This window comes from Sceloporus undulatus, chromosome 7 (genome assembly GCF_019175285.1).
Source record: "Sceloporus undulatus isolate JIND9_A2432 ecotype Alabama chromosome 7, SceUnd_v1.1, whole genome shotgun sequence".
In the NCBI taxonomy this organism is placed as follows: Eukaryota; Metazoa; Chordata; class Lepidosauria; order Squamata; family Phrynosomatidae; genus Sceloporus; species Sceloporus undulatus.
This window is the reverse complement of record NC_056528.1, coordinates 48,534,225-48,556,063: the sequence shown is the minus strand read 5'-3', so window position 1 is coordinate 48,556,063 and position 21,839 is coordinate 48,534,225. Positions and strand designations below refer to the sequence as shown.

The following is a 21,839-nucleotide window of genomic DNA, read 5'->3' as shown; positions in this document are numbered from 1 at the left end:
GTCTCTTCCAACTCTACGATTCTATGATTCTAGGAGGAGGAGAGAAAAAGAGGGAAGAAGAGGAAGAAGGAGAAGTAGGGAGGGGGAGGGAGGAGGACAAGAAAAGGAGGAGGGGGAAGGGGAGGAAGAGGAGGAAGAAAGAAGAAAGGAGGGGGAGGGGAAGAATAAGATGAAGAAGAGGAGGAAGGAAGGAGAAGGTAGGAGGAAGAAGAAGAAAGAAGAGGAAGAGAGGGAGGAAGAGGAGGAGGAGGAGGAGGAGGAGGAGAAAAGGAGGGAGAAAGAGGAAGAAAGAGGAGGAGGGGAAGGAAAGAAAAAGGGAGGAAGAAGGAGGAGGAGGAGAAGGAGAGGGAGGAGGAGGGAGGAGGAAGAAAAGAAGAGGAAGGAGAGGAAGAAGAAGAAGAAGAGGATGATGATGAAGAGGAGGAGGGAGAGGAGAAGGAGAAGGGAGGAGGGAGGCAGAGGGGCAGTGCCTCCATCTCCTGGCCCTCCTCCTCTCTATATATTCCCGCAGCCAGAGCCAGAGCCAGCCATTCATCCCTGGAGGGACCAAGGCAGCAGCAGCCGCAGCCTCGTGTCCTGGAGAGGAAAGCCTAGCGGAGGCTCCAGTCCAAGTCCCTGCAGGTGAGTTCCTCCTCCGCCTGCAGCCCCACTGGCTGCTTTCTGCCACTCCAAGTCCCAGCATCCCCAAGGAGGGGGAGGTCTGCCTCTTTGGGGGCCCTTTGAGGGACTGCAGCCCCAAGAGCCCCCAATTCTTCTCCTATCCTTATAGTTTTGCAAGGGCTTTGCTGCTGGTGGTGAGTGCCTTCCAGTCTTTCCCAGTCATTACAAAGGTTCTGACTGTCATCATGGACCAACATAACCATCAAGTCCACTTGCAGGCGACCTTAAGGCCATCATGGGCATTTCTGGGGCAGTCTTTTTCAGAGGGAGGGTGGGTTGCCATGGTCATCCCAGTGGGATTTTATGGCTGAGCCAGGATTCGAACCCTGGTCCCCAGAGTCATAGTCCAACACTCAAACCACTCTGGCTTTAGCCTTCTATAAGATGCAGCCAAACACACGTGAATGCCAATTTAATTGCTAGTATTAGTATGAGTATTATTACTATTTGTATATAATTATTATAATTCTGATAACTATTGCTATTAATTATATTAATATAATTACTATAGTTATAACAATTATATTATATAGCTATTATATATAACCATATAAAACCATTACATTATATTTATTATTATTGTTATTATTACTATTACTGTTATATTTATTATAATTAATATAATTATTATAATTGTAACAATTATATTATATAGCTATTATATATAACTATACATAGCCATTACATTATATTTATTATCATTATAATTAATATTACTTTCATATTTATTAATATGATTGTTCTAGTTATAACTATTATATATATATCCATTACATTATATCTGAGTCCAGAATTCAAAGATATAGCTGTGTTAGTCTGTAGAAGCATTATGTAGAGAGATCTTGTAGCACCTTTGAATGTGAATTGACATTCTCACATACCAATGGCATGCATATATATAATATGTCCCTGGTTTCCACTCCACCAAATGCATCTGAGAAAGTAGGTTTAAGTCTACAAAAGCTCATGCTACCAACCTCTTTCTTTCAGTTAGTCTCAAAGGTGCGACAAGATCTTTACATACTGATTTTACAGACTAACATGGCTATATCTTTGAATAATAATAATAATAATAATAATAATAATAATAATAATATGTATCAGAAGATATAGACTGAAGTCTAGGAAAGCTCATGCTGCCAACTTCTTTCTTTCAGTTAGTCTCAAAGGTGCTGCAAGATCTCTTTCCAAGTCTAGTCCACTCTCAGACATCTCTTAACAGTCAAGACATTCTTCCTAATATTATTATTATTATTATTATTATTATTATTATTATTATTAATAATAATATCTTTTTGTTATCGTTTGAATCCACTTGTGGAGTGATACATGTCGGAAGGAGCTTTGGTAAGGTGCGCTGGTGATAAGGCCTTCTGTGTGCTGTCATCTTTTTACAAAGGAACTTTTCCAAGTTCTGGCTGTAAGCCACTTTCCAAGAGGCACACAACCGAGGTGGAGTTTACACACTACTTTGGCTTTGTGGCTATAATACCACTTTGCGCAGACCAAAAGAGAGCCTTTGGCCCCATACAGACAGGCCAAAATAAAGCTGCTTCAGGTCACTTTGGAGATATGCTGTTTAAACAATGCATGTGTCTTAAAGAGTCCAGAAGCTGCGCCAAAACTGTGCTCCAGTCCTTAGGACTGGAATGTCACTTTGGTGCAGCTTCTGGACTCTTAGGACGCATATACCATTGAAACGGTATGCCTCCAAAGTGACCCAAAGCAGCTTTATTTTGGCCTGTCTGTATGGGGCCATAGGCACTTTCAAAAATACATGCAAAGGTTGAGTTTTGCCTTGTTTTGCTAAGTGGCTTCTTTTTGCAGTGGAAGGATGCTTATGGGGTTGGATGCAGAAACTCCAATGACAGGAGAAAAGGCGTCCTCTAATATAAACCCCACCAAGCGACTGGGCTGTTTTCCAGCACAAATTTTAAAGTCTTGGACGTTTGCCCAGGAGACAAGCTGCCCATGCTCAGTTTGAGTCGGCTGCGCATAATATTTGCAATTCCTTGGTCATGTTTAGCCAGTATCCTTGGGAATTGAAGAGGGGGAGCAACCTGCCGCAATCGAAAGGCACCCGGTTTTTAAACAAACCCTTCCCTTTTAGTTATGGGATGCTGTTTGGATGCGAATCCCAGACAAAAGAGATGGATCCTTCAGTGAAACGTGCTTTTGCTTTTTCCTTAACCAAAGACTTAACTCTTCTAGAGGAGAACGTTATTGAAAGAAGACGTTGCTGACAGGCTGAAGGTGTGGTTTCCATTCTGAAATTGGCCGCAGCTTTCTGGTCAAATCAATCTTTCTTTGATTCTTTCTTTTCTCTTCTTATTTTCCATCAATGGAAATCCAAATTGGGTCATTATATTATATTATTATTCATGATTACTAATTGGAAACGTCTTCTGCAGGGCTCTTGCAACATGCAAAGAAAGTTTCCATTTCATTTCATTGCTCCTTTTTTCTTTCCACGGCAGCCTTGTGAAAGCAGGTTGGCTAGAAGTATTGTTTTATTGATCGATCGATCAATTTCATTTCCATGTCACCATTCATCCAGAAAGGGAGCCAAGGCAGCTCACAAAGAAAACCATTTAAAAATTTTACAATTAAAAATAATAATAATTAAAACCAACTAACTAAAACCTGTATATAATTCCATTAGCAGTTTGAGTATTGGACGATGGCCTGATTCCCACTACCTTTGAAACCGGATTGCAAATCAGTTCCAACCGATTCAAATGACCCTGGTTCCCACTTGAATCGATTCGCCGAAGCGATTCGGAGAGGGGAGCAATGCGCTAGACCCATTTCACCCACGTCTTTTTGGCACTGATGTTTTCCATGTCTTTTTGGATAAATCGATTACGCGCAAGTGTGAACCAGATGCGGATCGGAATTGATTTAAATTTGCCCTTCAGCCGCCTGGAGCGGGATCCATTTTGAACCGATTCATTCATGAATGGGAACCACAAGAGGGTTATTTTACAGGGATAAAATGCGATCAGGGCAAATGTAGTGGGAACCACGCTCCGCTGTCGAATAGATCCATCAATTTGGATCGCAAACCGCTTTTTTTGTAAGTGGGAATGAGGCCGATTACTTTGGAGATCAGGGTTTGATTCCCTGCTCAGTCATGGAAACCCAGTAGGTGACCTTGGATAGAGTCATATTCTCTCAGCCCCAGAAAACCCTATGATAGGTTTGCCTTAGGATCACCGTAGGTCAGAAATGACCTGGAGGCACATGACACTATCCCGTTCTGCCATGCAAGAATTCACAACACTCTGGTTGGGACTAACCTACATAAATTTGGGCATGAATTCTTTACATACCCTTTAATCCCAAAGTCAGACTCAATCCTGCCATCATATTTCTGATTTCTTTGTATGATTGCGATAGCCGGACAAAGAGAACCAGCTTGTGAATGTGGTGCTGGAGGAGAGCTGTGAGTACACTGGGCCACCAAAATGACAAATCAATGGGTTCAAAAAACAAACCAAGCTTGAACTTTCCCTAGAAGCCAAAATGATCGACCTGAGGCTTTCACCCTTTCGTCGTACCTTTAGATGGCTTGTTGTTATTCTTGTTGATACATGTCTTCAAGGCAACTGTCACATATGGTGAGCCTACCATAGAATTTGCTTGGCGAGATTAATTCAGAGGGAGCTTGGTGTTGCTTTCCTCAAAGGCTGATAGAGTGGGACCTGTGTAAGATCCCCCATTGTGTTTCCTTGTCTGATTCAGAATTCAAACCCTCCTCTCCCAGAGTCCTAGAGTATATTTACACTGTAGAAACAGTGCAGTTTGGCACCAATTTAACTGCCATGGCTCCATCCTTCAGAATCCTGGGACTTGTAGTTTGGCACACTTTGGCAGCGAAGGCCAAAGACCTTATAAAACCACAGATCCATAGGATGGAGCTACAGCGGTCTTCTGTATTATTTCTGCAGTGTAGATGCACTCTGATCTCTAAAGAAGCTATCCATGGTGCTGAATACTAACTCTAACTTAACTTTAGCATCTGGTATGGTTTCGTTAAAGTTCGGACTCAAACCCAGGGGACCTCCATAGATGACACTGTGTCCAGAAAGTGTCTGGAGACATTCTATACTGCCTAAGACTGTTTTTGTCCTCTGCTGTGTTCCTCAAACCCTTGTTTTCCATCATTGCTCCACTGTCCAGCCCAGTTTCTTGAAAGCAATAGTTTACTCCTTTTTTCAGCTGTTGCAAAAGGTGGAGGGAAAAGGAGCACATTTTAGGATCAAGAAAAGAGCAGAGCAGTTGCAACAATCCGACGTCCCCAAATAAACCTAGAGATTGGCTCTTGCTTAAAAGGAAAAAGGAAAAATGCAGCTTGTGTATTTATTGTAAGATTGGAAGCTTCCAATTAAAATTTGAATGAGCCGCGCACATGCCAGGGTCGTGTGTGTTGGAAAAATCTTGATTTTGACAGCCTTCCACTTCTTAAGTAATGTTTGTTTGTTTGTTGTGGTGAATGAATCAGAAATTCCAAAACAAAACGGATTATAACACTTCGAAAAAATATTGAGGATTTTGGGCTCTAATGATGAATATTCATTTGTGTTCTCTCTCTTTCACCAAATCCACAGGTTGGATTGGAAGCAGTTGGATATATACTGTACTAACAATAAATGTCAGCATCTCCAGACATTTCAGTCTGTTGCAACTGACCAACTCCCTAAAGATTAGTCCCGCTTCTGGTTTCTGCCACAAAGCAGAATGAGTGCACTTTGGCACCGCTTCAACTGTCATGGCTCAGTGCTATGGGACTCTGGGATCTGTAGTTTTGTGACGTAGTTAACTATGGCCTGATACAGACAGGCCAAAATAAAGCTGCTTCAGGGTCTCTTTGGAGGTATGCTGTTTAAATGATGCATGGGTCCTAAGAGTCCGGAAGCTGCACCAAAGCTGCACTTCAGTGCTTAGGAATGGAGTGTGGCTTTGGCGCAACTTCCAGACTCTTAGGACCCATGCATCATTTAAGCAGCATACCTCCAAAGAGACCCGAAGCAGCTTTATTTTGGCCTGTTTGTATCAGGCCTTTATCTGTCACAACAAACTACAAACCCCAGGATTCCATCACACTGAGCCATGACAAAGTGGTGCCCAACTGCATTAATTCTTCAGTGTAGATGCCTCCAAACCTGGTAGCTGTACCAATGTCTAGTCCTTGGCAGGCTCTATCTTATATATATAAAAAGCTTTGTACATTGAAATAACTCCAGGTTTTCTTTTCCTACAGCACCAGCGTTTTTGACACCCGAGGCATTTTTCTTTCTTTCTTCCTTTCCTTGGCTGCCTGGCAAAGATGAGGAAAAAGTGGCGACTGGAGAACGTGAGGTTTGTTTTTGCCTGCGTGATCTGCCTCCTCTTCATCGAGGGAAGTCAAACTGAACAAGGGAAATGTGAGTAACTGCTTTCGTCGTGAACAGGCAAGGTAGCATTTCACTGGAGACATGGGAGGTATTTGTTGGATTTGGAAATTGCTGTAAGTTTACCCAGTTCGCCACCCCCAAAAATGAATGTGGAACCAAACGCAGCTTGCAAGTTAGAAATCCTCATCTCTATGAGTTTGTGATCTCATAATAAATAGTATGGATCTTTAAAAATGCATGCAAATAGGCCTCAGTTCTAGGGTGGGAAGAATCTGTCCCAACCCATTTAACTTAGAAATACATGTATTTTCCTCCCATCGACTTGGAAGACCAAGTTGTCTTCCCAAGTTTTGTTGGACTTTAAATCCCAGCAGCCCTAGATTGTCGGTGACAACTGAGCAATTTCTGGAGAGCCACATGTTTATACATGTGTAACCTTACAGCGCTTTATAAATAAAGGTTAATAATAATAATGTTTCCCATTCCTGAACTAAAGTTTCAGAAAAATATGTGTCTCAGAAATACATAAGTTGAGGAAAATGCACCGGGAAAGCAATACCAATTTCCATGCAAAGAAGAAAAACCCTTTACCATCTTGCATGGCCCCAAACTTTGTGGTGGATAGCAGAGAACCTCGACAAAGTTGTGCTTTGTTGGTTTACACACCTCTGTATTTTACCATGCCTCTGTGTGAGTTTTCTCTGGTGCCTGGCAGCTCACAATAGAATCTAGATGTCGGAGTAGAGGAAAGGAATAGAAGGAGATGTGGATGGATGTAGGGTCATGAAGCTTCTGTTGCTGATCAGCTGCATTAAAATAGCTGCGAGGTTTTTAAAATAGCAACGGAAGTGCTTGTTTCCACAAATCCTTTGTCCAAAGATGAGTGTTGTGTTTCACACACACACACAAACCTAATAGACAGCCAATGGGAGAAGAACGCAAAGATCTGGTTCTGAGTTCGCCGAGGTCAGGAGCAAAGAATTAGCAGCTGCTGTTTCCAAACCCATCTGCGCACTTGATCCCCGTCCAGCCGCCGAACGCGGATGGAATGTCTTCTGCAGAAAGAAACCTTCTGAAATGCAATGGAAAATGGAAAATGTTCTGGAAAAATTTTCCATTGGTGCATTTTTCCATGGAAAAAAATAATAATAATAAGATCTTTCCATTTAGGGAACGACATTAATCATAAAATTAATTGGGAACATAATGAACGGCTATGGCATGGGACACATTGAGCAACAAGAATGAGTATAATAGCCGTCAAATATTAAAATTGTCACAGATTTTTTTCCAAGATGACTATCCATGGAAAGCATTGGATCCTGTCTGATCTTGAAAGCTAAGCAGAGTCAGCCCTGGTTAGTACTTGGATGAGAGGTCACCAAAGAATTCTAGATGTTGTAAGCTACACTGCAGAGGAAGGCAGTAGCAAACCAATTCGTGACCGTTTCTGCACTAAAAAGGCCTATGAATTTGATGGGATTGCCATAAGTCAACAGGCAACTTGAAGGCACATATGCACACACCTAGGAAATGCAAAAAGTCAGGCATAGTGGTTTGAATGTTGGACAAGATTCTAGAGATCAGGGTTCAATTCTTCACTCAGCCATGAAACCCGCTGGGTGACCCTGAGCAAGTCACACTCTCTCAGCCTCAGGGGAAGGCAACAGCAAACTTTCTCTGAACAAACCTTGCCAAGAAAACCCCATGATAGGTTCACCTTGAGGTTGCCATAAGTCAGAAATGTCTTGAAGGTGCACAACGACAACAAGCGCATGCTCGACGTGTTGTAGCCACGGTCGACAAGCAAGGAAGAGAGAGCCCCTTCTCTACCTCTGACCCAGCATCTCTCGCAAGTAGCCAAACACAAAAGGGAAGAAGGAGATGGACGTGGTCCAAGGGAGACATTCTCTCTGCCCGACTGAGCTTATTCACAAGAACGAGCTGTGCAAATAGTTTTGTCCAAAGGCCGAGCATCACTGAGGGCTTGTCATTGGCCTCTCCAGTTCACTGCTCCGCAGAAATGAAAGCCTCATTCATCCTGGGGGGACTGAAGTGGAAGCAGATCTTTTCACATGAGCCACCACCACCACCACCAATAGTGTCCCTGACATCTCTCCTCTCTGGTTTTGAGTGGAAGGAAACGAAAATAGACTGTAGCCACCAGGGTCAAAGTGCCAGTCTCCAAAGGTTGCCCTCTAATATGACAGGTATGCTTCACAGGCGAAAACCGGGATCCATGTAGCCAAGCAACATCAAAGTGTAGTTCTGATGGCAAAAGGTACTGACAAAGAAGAGCCACAACAAGCAAGAAGAGGCTTCAGTGGTTTGCTTTTGCCTGAACCTACTGGGAAGGGCAAAAGCAAACTGCTGAAGCCTCTTCTAACTTGCCTCCAGTTTACTTGAGTTGCCACAAACTGAGTTCAAAATGCAAAAGCGGTTTGGACTCCATTAGCTCAGCAGGGGAGAGAAAGAGGGAGGCAGTATCATGCCCTTCCCAGTCAGCTTAGGCAAAAGCAAACAACTGCAACCTCTCCTGACTTGTGTGTTTTTCATGAATAATGTTTGCCATTTTGACCGCTCTATGAGGTTGCTTGACTACACACATCTCAGTTTTCACCTATGAAATGTGGGAGGACTAGTGATGTAGCTTCACACTGGGCATGGACCCTCATCCTGCTGTTGCCCAGACCCTTTGCATGCCTATTGATGCTTCCCCTTACTCTCTGTTTCAGATTCAGAAACCTTCTGTGTGTTTCAAGACAAGAAGTATCGGGTTGGCGAGAGGTGGCACCCCTACCTGGAGCCCTACGGAATTGTTTACTGCGTTAACTGTCTTTGCTCGGAGGTATGCTTCTTGCGGCTGGTTGTGGGGCTGTAGAATTCTGTTTTGCGGGTCCTCTACCCAAAAATAGCCCATGATTATTATAAATAAACATTATTATTACTAACCCGCATCTTGGAATTGCCCCCAAACCAATGAGAAGTGACGTGTCACTTTCATTTGTCCAAAGCTATGGCCATGTGATGATGCACAGTGACTATCTCAGAGGGTTGTGGACTCTTCCTCTTTGGAGGCCTTCAAGCAGAGGTCCAAAACACACTGCAGAAATAACTGAACCAGCACAGTTCAAGCGGTCTCAAACTGGGTTATTTCTGCAGTTTGCTTTGGACCAGAGTTCGGAGGACCATATTTCAGGACTGCTTTAGCTGTATATTCTTGCTTGGCAGGGGGTTGGAGTAGATGGTTCTTCTGATCCCATCCAACTCTATGTATGACTCTATGGCCCACTGGAGCTCCAGAGAAAATGAAAATGGGGCAGTGCAGTCCTACAGTATTCATTCTGTGCCCACCCTTGCCCTGTTCTGCCCTACTTTGTTCATCTGACTGGTATGATGCAAAACGACATACCTTTTCCCATCTGTATGGGACCATTGCTTTGTCTCATAGAATTCAGCAGAAGCCACGGAGAACTAAGTAAATCCACATTTGCAGAATGAACTCTTAGCTTCATTTTCTTGGGCAGCATACAATGTGGCTCCATTTTTAAGAAGGAAGGCAAGTTTCCGAGCCCAGTCCAACTTGCACTGCAGCGGATGGACTATATTATATTTTGGAAAGAGAGCAAGTTTTTTTAGAGGCAACGTTCTGGGCAATGATACTGAAATGCTTCCACTTGGCTGTGTTCATATGGAGCAGGTCATTTATTTTTAATCGGTTTTGTTTTGTTCATTCTTCAGAGGTTTCTAAATAGATCTTTAACATCTTTTTAAATGTTTAGACACCCCTTCCCATCTTCTTTTCAAGTTCAGCAAGTAACCCACTGAAATTTGTAATACTGTATTATGTAAAATGCAAGGCAAGGCAATTCTAAACACCCCTTCACCAAACCGTATATCCCAGGATTCCACAGAACAGGGCCCTGACAGTTAAAGTGGAATCGAACTGCTGTAATTGCATAGTGTGTAGATGCATGAATATACTAAACTGTTGAAACCCCAAAGGCGTTTCAGAAATAACTGTTTTCTTCTTTCTTCAGAATGGGAATGTGCAATGCAACAGAATAAGATGTCCGAACCTGCACTGCGCCAGCCCCGTCCACGTCCCCCAGTTGTGCTGTCCCCGATGCCCAGGTAATTTCTATTTCCAGTCGAACAAAGCGCCGCGAAGTGTACCCGGCTAAGGATGTCGGAGCAGAGCAAACAGACAAATTCCCTGTCTAAAAATAACAATGGAATGCTTTCATGCAGCAAACCCTGTTATACACTCCATTTATGACAAGAGAGGCCTGTATTCTCAGGAGAGGATTGGCTGGGGGTAGCCGGCAGAGAATGTTTGTTAACCCCCCTCCCATACACAGCTTTCAGCTCCAATGCCCGTTAACCCCCCCCCCCCGCTCATTTCATTGAAGCAAGTCCCCTTCCAGTGAACCTCCTTAATAATGCTGTTATCTTCCCCTGTCTCTGCAAAATGTTCCATTTTAAGGGGGCACCCAGTACTAAAAAATGGGCCTAGTGTACAGTAAGCGATGTGCCCAAACTCTGGAGCTTTTACTGTGAGGTCTGGCTGAATGCATGCTACCAAAAGCAACACATTAAAAGTATTCCAGAAATACATATTTAAAAAATCATCACCTAGAGAGGTCCTGGTCACATTCAGACAGATCCCAGGACTTGGGAGGCATTCACACTCGTTCTTTTTGGTTCCGAGGAGATGTGGATCGCTGCACTTCTGCATATCGGGTTCCTTGCTCCCATTTTGTTTTGGGTTGGCGAATCTCTTCCGAGTCATTGTAAGTCCTTTGTTATTCATTCATGGCATTGTTTCGGGATAAAATGGAGACGTCTCCATTCCCCTGAATGATACAGAGCAATCCGAATCAATTCGGAAGCTTATTCATGCTGCCAAAGATGTGGATCAGTGCAAATCCTTCAGGAAAACTTGGGGAAAATCTTGAATATTGAATATCTTAGGTTAATAAATCAAGCCATCATTCACAGAGGGACTGTGTGGTCTAATGCTTAGAGTGCTGGAATAACACCAGATTCGAATCTTCACCCTGAAACCAGCCTGGATGATTTGGTCCATTCCCTCTTTCACTCTCTGCACTTGACTCATCTCACAGCTTGTTGAGAAATTAATGTAATGGGGAGGAAAGCCTTGTGTCCATGCCTCTAATTCATTGGAGGACAGACAGATGTGCATAGAACTAAGTATCAAATAAATGGATCCGTGTCCCCTGCCCTGAGTGTTGCCTCTTGGCAGACTATCCCAAAGGCCATCCCTGGGCCCCAAAGGGTAACAGAATGGCTGGTTTCTCTGGAAGAAGGCAGCCGATCTCAGCATCAGCCGTGTACAAATGGAGCCTTTTCTTGCAACCTCGCTTAGCTTCATAATTAGGCAAGGGAGCTGTAAACTGGAGAAGCAGAGAGCTGGCAATGTTTATGGCTATATAAACTGGGTCATACCCTGCATAATAAACTCCCCCAGACTGTACATTTATTATACATCATTGTTAAGAGCCACTGTACCCATGCAGACGAAGCGAGATCTTTCTCGGGTGGGTTGCAAAATTTCCCGACATGGCCTCACGTCTGGGAGGCTGGGCGCGCTCCCTCAGCTCCGGACGCCTTCTCCCCGACTCCCCATTTCTAGTTATTAAAAAGGTAATACACAGCATTGCAAAAGGGGCATTTGTTCAATCTTCTCTAGGGGGCTACAGACTCACTCTGTTGTGGTAGGGTTGCCAAATCCCAGGGCCTGGCCCAGAGACTCCAGTTTTCATAGGTCAGCCTGGAGACGAGGGTCCAGATTCTCCAGTTTTGAACAGCTCAGCTCCAGCAGAAAGAAAGGAGCTGTATACAGATCCCCAGCTGTGCTATTAGAGCACCAACATGCTATAGTTTCTAAAGCTTCTTTGATTTATTGCTGCAGCTTGTAATGAATCTCCAGGGAGGTCTATGTATTTACTTAGTTAGCTTCCTCCTTCCTTCTCAGTCCTTGTGGCACCAGGGCTCACCTTCCACTCTGCTTCTGCCTGCCTATCAGGCTAGGTCTAATCTTCCTTCTCCCATCCAGAATAATCACCTTGCTCTGGGAAGTTCCTCTTGCAGAAAAGGTTTCTCTCTTAATTTCAAAGCAGGAAAATATGGCAGGCCGTGAGAAAATGGGGTTGTTACCCTAGTGGTTAAGTGTCTGGTCCTCATGGTGGCATTCTTGGGAGTTCGGATCCCGATAAGTAAATAAATCCTAGAATCTTAGAGCTATAAAATGCTGTAATTATGTAGTGTGGGCACCTTTCTGGTGACAAATAACCTGGTGTTTGCAGACCATATGTGACAACAAACTTTCTCATGAGCCTTTGGTGGCATTTAAAGAGACTTTAGGAGATGGTATCCAATCTCTGTGGCATCTAAAGGAGGGATCTAATGAGACTTTAGGAGAAGTATCCAATCTCTGTAGTATCTAAAGGTGGCATCTAAGGAGATTTTAGGAAGCGTATCCAATCTCTGTGGCATCTAAAGGAGGCAACTAAAGAGACTTTAAGAGAGGTATCAAATCTGTGCTGTTGGCTGCCCTCTGAGAAAAATTATCTCCCAGCCTTAACAAATGCAAACTGAAGAATATCCTTTTAATGGTGCACCCATCTGTGTCTATCAAACTTCTTTTCTCCCCTTTATGCCTTTAGTTTTTTGTTTTCTTTTTTCAAACAAGGCAAACACAGGAAATTAAGCCGCTTGCACACCCATAAAGGCAAAAGCATTAGAAGACTAGCTTTCATTCCAGAAACCTGAGCATCGAGTGCTGAAACTTCGCCATTAACTTGATACAGTAGTAGGCCAAGGTGGTTTGGTTTTGTACCGTGCCGCTGGTTTAATCACTCCGAGCCATGGGTGATCTCCGCTGTGCTACCGGCTGGCTGTGTTAAAGGACAAGTCGCTGGATTTGGTGGGCTTTTGCAAGCTTACAAGAACCCTTGAAGTTGCCTTCGAAAAAGCCTTGGGCTGCCTAATGTGTTTGACACCTGTCTCTTAAGGCTGCGCACATCTGGAGGCAGTTAGCGTCCCCATTTGCAGTTAGTTGACGCTGGATCCCTTCCCAATCCCTTCTCGCTGCTTTCAGCTGCAGAATAAAAAAAGAAAGGAACCCAAACTCCATGAGTCGAGTTTAGAAAGAGAATCCTGAGCCCCTGCCCAAATCACTTTGTATTTTATTTAAATATTAAATTACAGTCTGCTTAAGGACGGGGAGCTGAAACTCCAGGCAGTCAAATTTATCTACAGATGGAGCCTTGGTTTTCTTCAAAGGCCATGTAAGTCCTTGGAACGTTTCCCATTTGCTCCGAAAACAACAGCGCCCAGTAGTTCTGACGTTAATTAATATAAAAGCAGGCTCCTTGTTAAAAAATCAAATCAAATCAATAAAATCAGAGGGGAAATGTGTGGCCCTGGTTCTGATTTTTCAAAAGCAGTCTTTTGTTGTTTGAAGCTTTTGCAATTGTAATTGTATGATCATTTAGAATATTGGGAAGGTTAGCCTGGAGCTAAGCTTTCTAGCAGTGGTTCCCAAACTTTGGGATCCAGATGTTTTGGACTTCAGCACCCAGAAGCCCCTGCTAGCTTGAACAATAGTGAGGAATTCTGGGAGCTTAAGTCCAAACCATCTAGAAGACTGAAGTTTGGGATCACTGCTTTATATGTCATGACCAGCACTTTGGATCAAGCTGGTGTTACACTGACATATGCCACTAATGGGATGCCAGCTAGTAATTGTGCTCATGTTAGGAAACTGTTTCCTTTCATTCGTCACGGTGTATTTGTGGACGGTTTTCCAGTCTGTGCGCTTTTATCATGTTCTTGTTCTTGTTGCATCACCAGCTCGGAAACTTACAAGTTTCACATTGCAGAATGCATTCCGATCTGCATTTGGTTTGGGCAAAGCGGATACATTCTGGCGGAGGACAAAAATGAATGGAAAAGTATTTCTCACCCAGTCCTAATGTTGTTGCAAAAAGATCACAGTGAGCTTTTGTTGTGTGATAATGCAAGCCAGGATGCCCAGACGCCTGCCCTTCGCACATGTGGGCTGATGTCTTGGCCTCTCCAGACCAGAATAAGTTGCATGTTGTCTTGGCCACACCAGTGACTCAGTCTTTCCCTTCCTTTCACATTGGGTTGTGTACATAGTTTACTTTGAAACAAAGCAAAATATTTTGCACCATGAAAGGAGCTAACATTTCTAACTTGTTTTGCATGCATTGGCTCCATTTTTGTTGTTGTTGCTGCTGCTTCTGATAATGATGAAGATGATGATTTTGCACTGGATAGTCTAAGCCAGTGATGGCGAACCTATGGCACGCATGCCAGAAGTGGCACTCAGAGCCCTCTCTGTGGGCACATGTGCCATCATCCCAGCACAGAGTTTGCCAGTGTTTGCTACTAGAAAGCCAGAGGGACATGGCACTTTGCAATAAATAAGTGGGTTCTGGGTTGCAGTTTGGGCACTTGGCCTCAAAAAGGTTCACCATCACTGGTCTAAGCCTACCCACATTCTCACAACAACCTGTCAGGTTGAGTCAGGTTGCAGAAATATAGCAACTGACATAAAGTTCCCCTCAATCAGGTTTGGGGCTGAGTGACATGCAGACCTTGAGGTCTTTTTTTATGGTCATCAGACCCTTCTATTACAGTTGTGCTTGTTGTGTGTCTGCATATAGTTTCTGACTTTTGTTGACCATAAGGCGAGCTTCTCAAGATGTTTTCTTGGCAAGATTTGTTCAGAGGAGGTTTGCAAATGACTGAGAGAGTGTGACTTACCCAAAGTCATCCTGTGGGTTTCTGTGTGGGTTGTGTTGTGCTGTGTGCTTTCAAGTCATTTCTGACTTAGGGTGACTCTGTCATCAGTTTTCCTTGGCAAGGATGGTGAAAAGCCCTTGGAAGATTGCCCTGATTTAGTCTTTTGCTTTAACCACTACACTTCACTACACTGTCATTCAATCTCAATAGTCCACTTTATAGCAGTTCCCAAACTTTGTTTCTCCAGATGTTTTGGACTTCAGCTCCCAGAATTCCTGACTGTCCACCAAGCTGGCTGGGGCTTCTGGGAGCTGAAGTCCCAAGCTCTTGGAGGACAACCTTAAAACCTTTTGTTATTTCCAACCTCCACCGCCATCCAAGAAATCTAGAGGCCAGGCATTTCCACATTTTAGGTCTGGATTATGCAGCTATTATTAACAGAACTGGCATTTTGCAAAGCCAATGCTTTGTAAAACAGGCTGGCTGTCAAGATCCATCTGGAAGCAACCAACAGTATGGCTGCGGGTTCATTTGGCAGGAAAGGATCCCATCCCTCTCAGTAACTGAGGCTGGGTGACTTTGAACATTGATGCTGAAAAGACCTTTTTTGTAAGGCTGGCGACAAGAAGTGACTATAGGATCCTGATTTTTTATCTCCCCAGATGTTCTGGGGCTGAAACAAACCAAAGAAGCATTGAGGTGAGGGCAAGCAGAACATGCTTTATGGTACAACTCTGAGCTTTACTCAGGAATCAGCCCCATTGAACTCATTGGGTGCTACTACCAGGCTTGAGAGCCAGTGTGGTGTAGTGGTTTGAGAGTTGGGCAACAACTCAGTAGACCATGGTTCAAATCTTTACTTGGCCATGGAAATCTACTGGGTGACCTTTGGCGAGTCACATACTCTCAGTCCCAGGGGCCTTTGTGATAAGTTTGGTTCCCCTACAGGTACACAACAGCAACACCCAGGTTGAACTAGGCAATATTATTTTGTTGGACCACAAATCCTCCATCCACTGGTTCCACAGGGGTATTCCAGATGGTCCATGGAGCATTGAATTGCTTGACCAATGAGGTCTTGTCCTGCAGGAGAGAGTGAGAAGATGGTGGCAGTGGTGATGATGATGGACAAGGGCAAGGGATGATAATGGAGATGATGGAGATAAGAAGGGAAATTTGTTGTTGATGATGGAGATGACGGAGTAAGAGAAATTTGTTAATCTCACCAGGTCAGCTTTCATTTATGGTGACCGTATGAATGGCCCTGGAGCTCCTGTGATGTCTCCCCATTACCTGGGCCCTCTGTGGCAATGCCAGGTGGTTGCTCACATGCACATCCCACTGTGCCACCCCAGCACCACTGACGCAAGTCATTCACTGTAAGGTCAGAATAAGGTGCCCAGCGTCAATCACATGGCTAACCACCTCATTATGAATTGAGAGCAAGCAACCCACACCACTGGTGATGGCGCCATGTGGCACAGCAGGACACATTGTGAACAGCTGCCTGGCATCACAACAGAGGACTCTGGATCTTCTGGGAAGATCAAAAGCAAAAGGTATGCTATTTTAAACTGTTATAAGAGAGCTATATGGCAGGGTTGATGCCGAACTGGCCAGATGTTGTCCAGACACTTTGCACCAGAACCAGGGACTGAGCCCTACACTGTCGGAACTATTTGACATAGGAATGTGGGGAGGATGGTTTTGGTCCATGCAGACAGGGCAAGATTTGTTCAGAGGAGGTTTGCCATTGCCTTCCCCTGAGGCTGAGAGGGTGTGACTTGCCTAAGCTCCCCCAATGGGTTTCCATGGCCAAGCTGGGATTTGAACCCTGGTCTCCAGAGTCACAGTGCCACACTGAAAACACTACACCACACTGTAAAACCCAGGATTTTGTAGGGTGCAGCCACGGCAGTGAAGTAGTGTCAAAGTGCTGTAATTGTATAGTGTGAAAAAGGATTAGAAACACAGTATCTGGAAGGGGTGCTCCCATGAATCCCCACTTGTGCAAACATGTGCCCAGATTGCTGGTATTGGCTGAATTTGCATTGAACATTGTAGCTTTGTGTGACCCTCGTGCCTCTTATTGAATGGCACAGTGCCTGCTGTGAAAGCAGACTCCAAAATGCTGAAATGTTTAATCTTTGGGGCACAGGCTTTGTGGCAATAAAAACTCACCAAGAACATATCGATATCGAAATGTGCTTTCCAAGCCGTAGGGACTCCTCTGCGCGTATGAGACTGAAGCGTATTGGGTTTCATGCCTCTCGTACAACACCAGCGACCTGACATTTAATTTTTACCTGACTTCAAAAGGGTATTCAAAGGCTGGAGGCACCAGCGTGCCAAAATAAACGGTTTACAACTGAGCCCTCCAAATGTCGCCGTTTTAGCTCACATGTCTATAATTTGAAACCTCTTGCTCTTTTGGTTGAATGCCCAGCTGGATGCATGAAACGACAACAAGGCAAGCAAAACCCTCTCCTGCATTCCTCAGTAGCAGAATAATTCTGGAGGGTTTCTTTCTGACATGATATTATGGCACGGATGAAAAAGGTTTGAAGCCATCTACGCATTTTGCAGGTGGGAAGGAAAACAGTCTTGTGCCGCACTGAGCTTCTATATCCAATGAATTCCTTGCATGACAAAATTATCTGGGTTTCAGCAAACAAAAAAAGTTTGTTATTGGTGCCCAGAGAAGCGTTTTTGACTGAAGCGGGTTGTGTGTGAAATAGGAGCCTGTCATGCTCCCAGACTGCAGGACATCCCTGCAAATTTGCAAACCTAGGTTCCCGCTCTATATTGTGCTAAATCTACACTCACATTATTTTGTAGTGGTTGCACTACCACACCTTCTACTGAATGCCAACATTATGCAACCGGTTGTGTATCCGCTTGTTTATTGTCCCATTGCACTATTAGGAATCCATAGAGTTTCCTATGGTAAAGTGGTGCCTGGGGGCATTGACTATTAGGGTTGCCAGATTTAAGGGCCCCAAGTTTTTTGGGGTTATCTCCAGGTGAGAGATAAGGATGCAAATTCTCCTGTTTTGGGCGACTGACTGATGTTGTGGTACTCTGACCTTGTTTGCTCCCTAGTTGACAAAATGTACAGTTGCTTTAGCATGGGACTTGAAGTAGCTGCTTTAAACTTTAAAATGAGGCTTGTAGTGCTAAGCATTTGCTTCCCTTAAATGGGCCAAAGCATGGCCAAAAGACCAATAAACAATTAGCTGTCATGGTTCCAATACCTGGGAGCTTTAATGAGCTTACATTCCAGGGTATGTAGCCAGCAAAATTTTGGGAGCCAAGGAATTGTGCGTATCAGAAATGCCTGTGAAAGTACCATGTTTTGCTATATACTGAGAAAAGTGATCCATTTTTACCCCAATGTCTCCAACAGTGATGCTCCTTTTTACAAAATCTTTTTACCCTCACCCAGTCGTTGTTTTTTCTCTTTGCACTCTGCCCACCTGAACGTTTTCTAGCAGCATCAGTATTGGGAGGATGGTGAAGGAGGGCTGGAGAAACACAGGCTTTCAGTGCTGAGTTGCAGCACATGTCTGCAGCAAACAGTGCCGTAAAGTTTATTCTGGGGAAGGATGGGATTCCACTCTAGGTGATCCTATTGTGGCCATGTGTGTCTACCTGCAACAGGCAAGGCAAAGTGCAGCTGCCTCCATAATCTCTTACTATGCATGCATGAGCAATAAAACAGAGAAAAGAGACAGCAGATAAGTCTGTCTCACCAGCTATCCCAAGTAAATAAACCTGGAATGTGCGCTCTGTGGGTTGCAACTTGCAGGGGACCTGACTTCAAGTCATAGTGAATCATAGAATCACAGAGTTGGAAGAGACCAAGTTGAGTCACTCAACTAAGTTTTGTTTCATTGATTGATTCCTCCTCCCCTTGGCACTCTTTTCCAGACGATTCTCTCTTCTCCATGGGCAGTAAGACCACAGGGAGATCCTGCGAATACAATGGCACAACCTACCATCACGGGGAGATGTTTGTGGCGGAGGGACTCTTCCAAAACAGGCAACCCAACCAGTGTGCCCAGTGCAGCTGTTCTGTAAGTAATGCAACAACATTAAATGTTGATGTGGGACTGGCCCTACTGTTAGGCGCAGTGATGCGCAGATGTTCATTTGCCCTTGAAGAGCAGTCAAGAGGATTTGGAGGGCAGAGCTTTCTGTGTGTCGTGCCATGCCACCATCTCTGCACTGCCAAATGTGTTAGCTACCCTCTGAAGCAGTGGAGGACACGGTCATATTACAAATGGAGATGGAGGAGTCAACCAGTCTATATGGTGTCCCTACGTGGGATTGTAAATAGGGATCATAAAATAATAGAGTTGGAAAGGACCACAAGGTCCATCTTCTCCAGCGTAGATGGATCCCTGGGTCAATTTGGGCTTGTTCATGTCACTGGGCTGCTTCAGAACTTTGCAAACCCACTACTCAGTGTCCCAGTTTGCATATGTCTTTTACAAGGACAGTGGCAACAGGATGCCATGGGGCTTCCAGACCTTTTGTACCTGTGGATAATTAAAAGCTCTTTCAGGAGCATTTTATAAAAGGTAGAGAATGCACTTTGGACCATTTGCTGTCATGACAACCATCTCTACTGTATAGAGTTCAGTGTGTCTATATTTCCCACTAACTGGCCTTTTGTGTATCTCTTTCTCTTTGATTTTTATTTTGTGCTTGGTCTAATGGCAGGAAGGAAATGTCTACTGTGGCTTGAAGACATGTCCCAAATTAACCTGCTCCTCCCCAGTCTCTGTGCCTGAATCGTGTTGCCCAGCTTGCAAAGGTAAAGTACAGAGGAAAGGAAAACTGTTTTCTGCATGCCAGACACAACCTATCAATGCCTTGAGAGGGATGAGCAGTTAAGCATGAAATTCCACAGAAATTGCATGCTGTTGTTTTGTTTCAGGCTCAGGAACTGAATTCCATAATGATAATACTACACTGTGGTCATCCTTTGAATTTTGGAGGATAACTTCCCGCCGGGTGGAGGGCACTTTCCAGGAAAGCAAGCTTTGCTTTTAACCTGGTACCATTTTGTTATCCTGGAAAACAGAGGGTGCATGTACACTGGGGGGAAAAATGCAATTTGATATCACTTTAGCTGCTCCATCTGACAGAATCCTAGGATTTGTAGTTTTGGTGAGGCATCAGCACTCTTTTTTCAAGGCTAGTGGCCTTGCAAAAACTACAAATCCCAGGATTCCATAGGATGCACATGGTTCTGGTATCTCTGTCTTCTTATTTCTCTTACTACCACTTGGACAGACCACTGCTGGCTCCAAGGAGTTATTGACCTGTTTGTCTTCTTGTTTGCAGGAGATGGGGAGCTATCGTGGGACAACTCAGACGGTGACATCTTTCGGCAACCAGCCAACCGAGAAGCCGTAAGTGAACTCTTAACGTTCCCATCCAAAGGAAAGGAAATTTGCTCACTATTGAGCTATGAGCATCCCTTGAGTCAAAAAGTGTCTATTGTGTTTTAAACTCCGCACTTATTCCATTTCAACCCAGAGCGTTTCTGGCAGACATTTACGTAGCACCACTTCTCTCTGGAAAGTGGGGGGGAAGTAAGCCTATGCATTTGTGGACAGTTTTGGTTGCTTTGGTCACTAAAAATGTACAAAAAGATATTTTAAAATGTGGGTGTTCTAGGGTTTAGAGGGTGCTTCTGAAGGTTTCAGGGCTGACCTAATGACTACATGAGACCCACAGGCCTCACATTGGCCACTGCTGGTATATAGTGTAGTATTTTGTGTGTATGTGTGTGTCTACACTATAAGAATGACAGGAGACAAAGGGACTGTGCAGGCCACCCCTTTTTCAGCCAGATTGAGGCTGCGGCAACCACATGCCATGGCCTTGATCTGGCCTTTCCAGGGCGCAAAAAGCAGCCGCAAAAAGTAGCTCCTTTTTGTTCCCTGAAATGCAGCAATGTGTCTTTATGGAGCTCCTTCAGCGCTGCATTATGCGGACTCAGCACCGGAAGAATGCTATGATGCCACATGCCGTGCGGAGTAGTGCACAGCATCATGGCGTCCTGGAGGCGGAGTCAGGGTGTGCGCCATGTGGACGCAACATCCCGACTCTGCCCCCAGCCAGCCTTTCAGGCCGGTCCGTACAGGGCCAAAGTCCCATGTGTTGTGTAATGGTCCAAAAACCATTTCTTAAAAAGCCCAAAGTGTTTCAACCTTATAACGTAGTACTGTGTACTATTGTGCACAGCATAGTATTGTGTACTATGGTGCATCATGTAGTATCTCATCTTTGTCACTGAGAAATCATCTGATAGTTGAGTAAATGGCTTAGTTAATTGGAAGTTCTAGGTTTCCAAGCTTTCTTCTTTGATACCTTCCTATCTTTTCTTCCCTTTCCTTCTGGTACAAAATCCTTTTGGTGCCTGCATCTTCATTTGTGGCTCATGAATAGCTGGAATGAAAACAATGGCTCGAGTATATTTTACATCTCTGCCTTGGAGGCCAAGGGAAGGGTAGGAAACATCCTTTGTTTAAGCAAAAGATGAATTTTTTTAAAAAAAATAGCGGTTGGGGAAACGTAGAAGATTGCTTATGCTTATTTCTGTGGTTGGAGCATACTGAATTGCCAATCAAAACAATGTTGAGATCCATTTCTGTGGCCACTGAATCAGGCGAGGTTTAAGGGGGGATGATCTGGGATGGAGTGCTGAAAAGGAAAAGAACCCTCTGCAGGATCAGGAGAAAGGCCTATTTAAAGCAACCATTTGTTTCCTGCAAGCCTGGACTACAAGTGTAGGATAGAGGATGCTTTATTTAGCGATAGTGCATATGAAAAGGACCTTGGGATTATTGTTGAGCATGAATTGAACATGAGCCAGTAGCATGATGATGCAGCCAAGGAGGCCAATACTATATCTGACCAGGAAGCATTGACTCTCCTCTACTCTCTCATCCATCCAACTTTAATGTGAGCACA

The 21,839-nt window shown here is 44.2% G+C and overlaps 1 protein-coding gene across 1 annotated transcript in view; it reads left to right on the top strand.

Annotated features, from left to right (window-relative positions):
* The first annotated feature begins 542 nt into the window (after positions 1-542).
* Positions 543-21,839, top strand: part of CHRDL1 (chordin like 1) — a 31,479-nt gene continuing 10,182 nt past the window's right edge. The window contains exons 1-7 of the mRNA XM_042477809.1: positions 543-621; positions 5,924-6,086; positions 8,792-8,904; positions 10,097-10,190; positions 18,783-18,928; positions 19,578-19,671; positions 20,205-20,272. Coding sequence (XP_042333743.1) covers positions 5,990-6,086; positions 8,792-8,904; positions 10,097-10,190; positions 18,783-18,928; positions 19,578-19,671; positions 20,205-20,272 — 612 coding nt within the window. The 5' untranslated portion in view covers positions 543-621; positions 5,924-5,989. The remainder of the gene's footprint in view (positions 622-5,923; positions 6,087-8,791; positions 8,905-10,096; positions 10,191-18,782; positions 18,929-19,577; positions 19,672-20,204; positions 20,273-21,839) is intronic.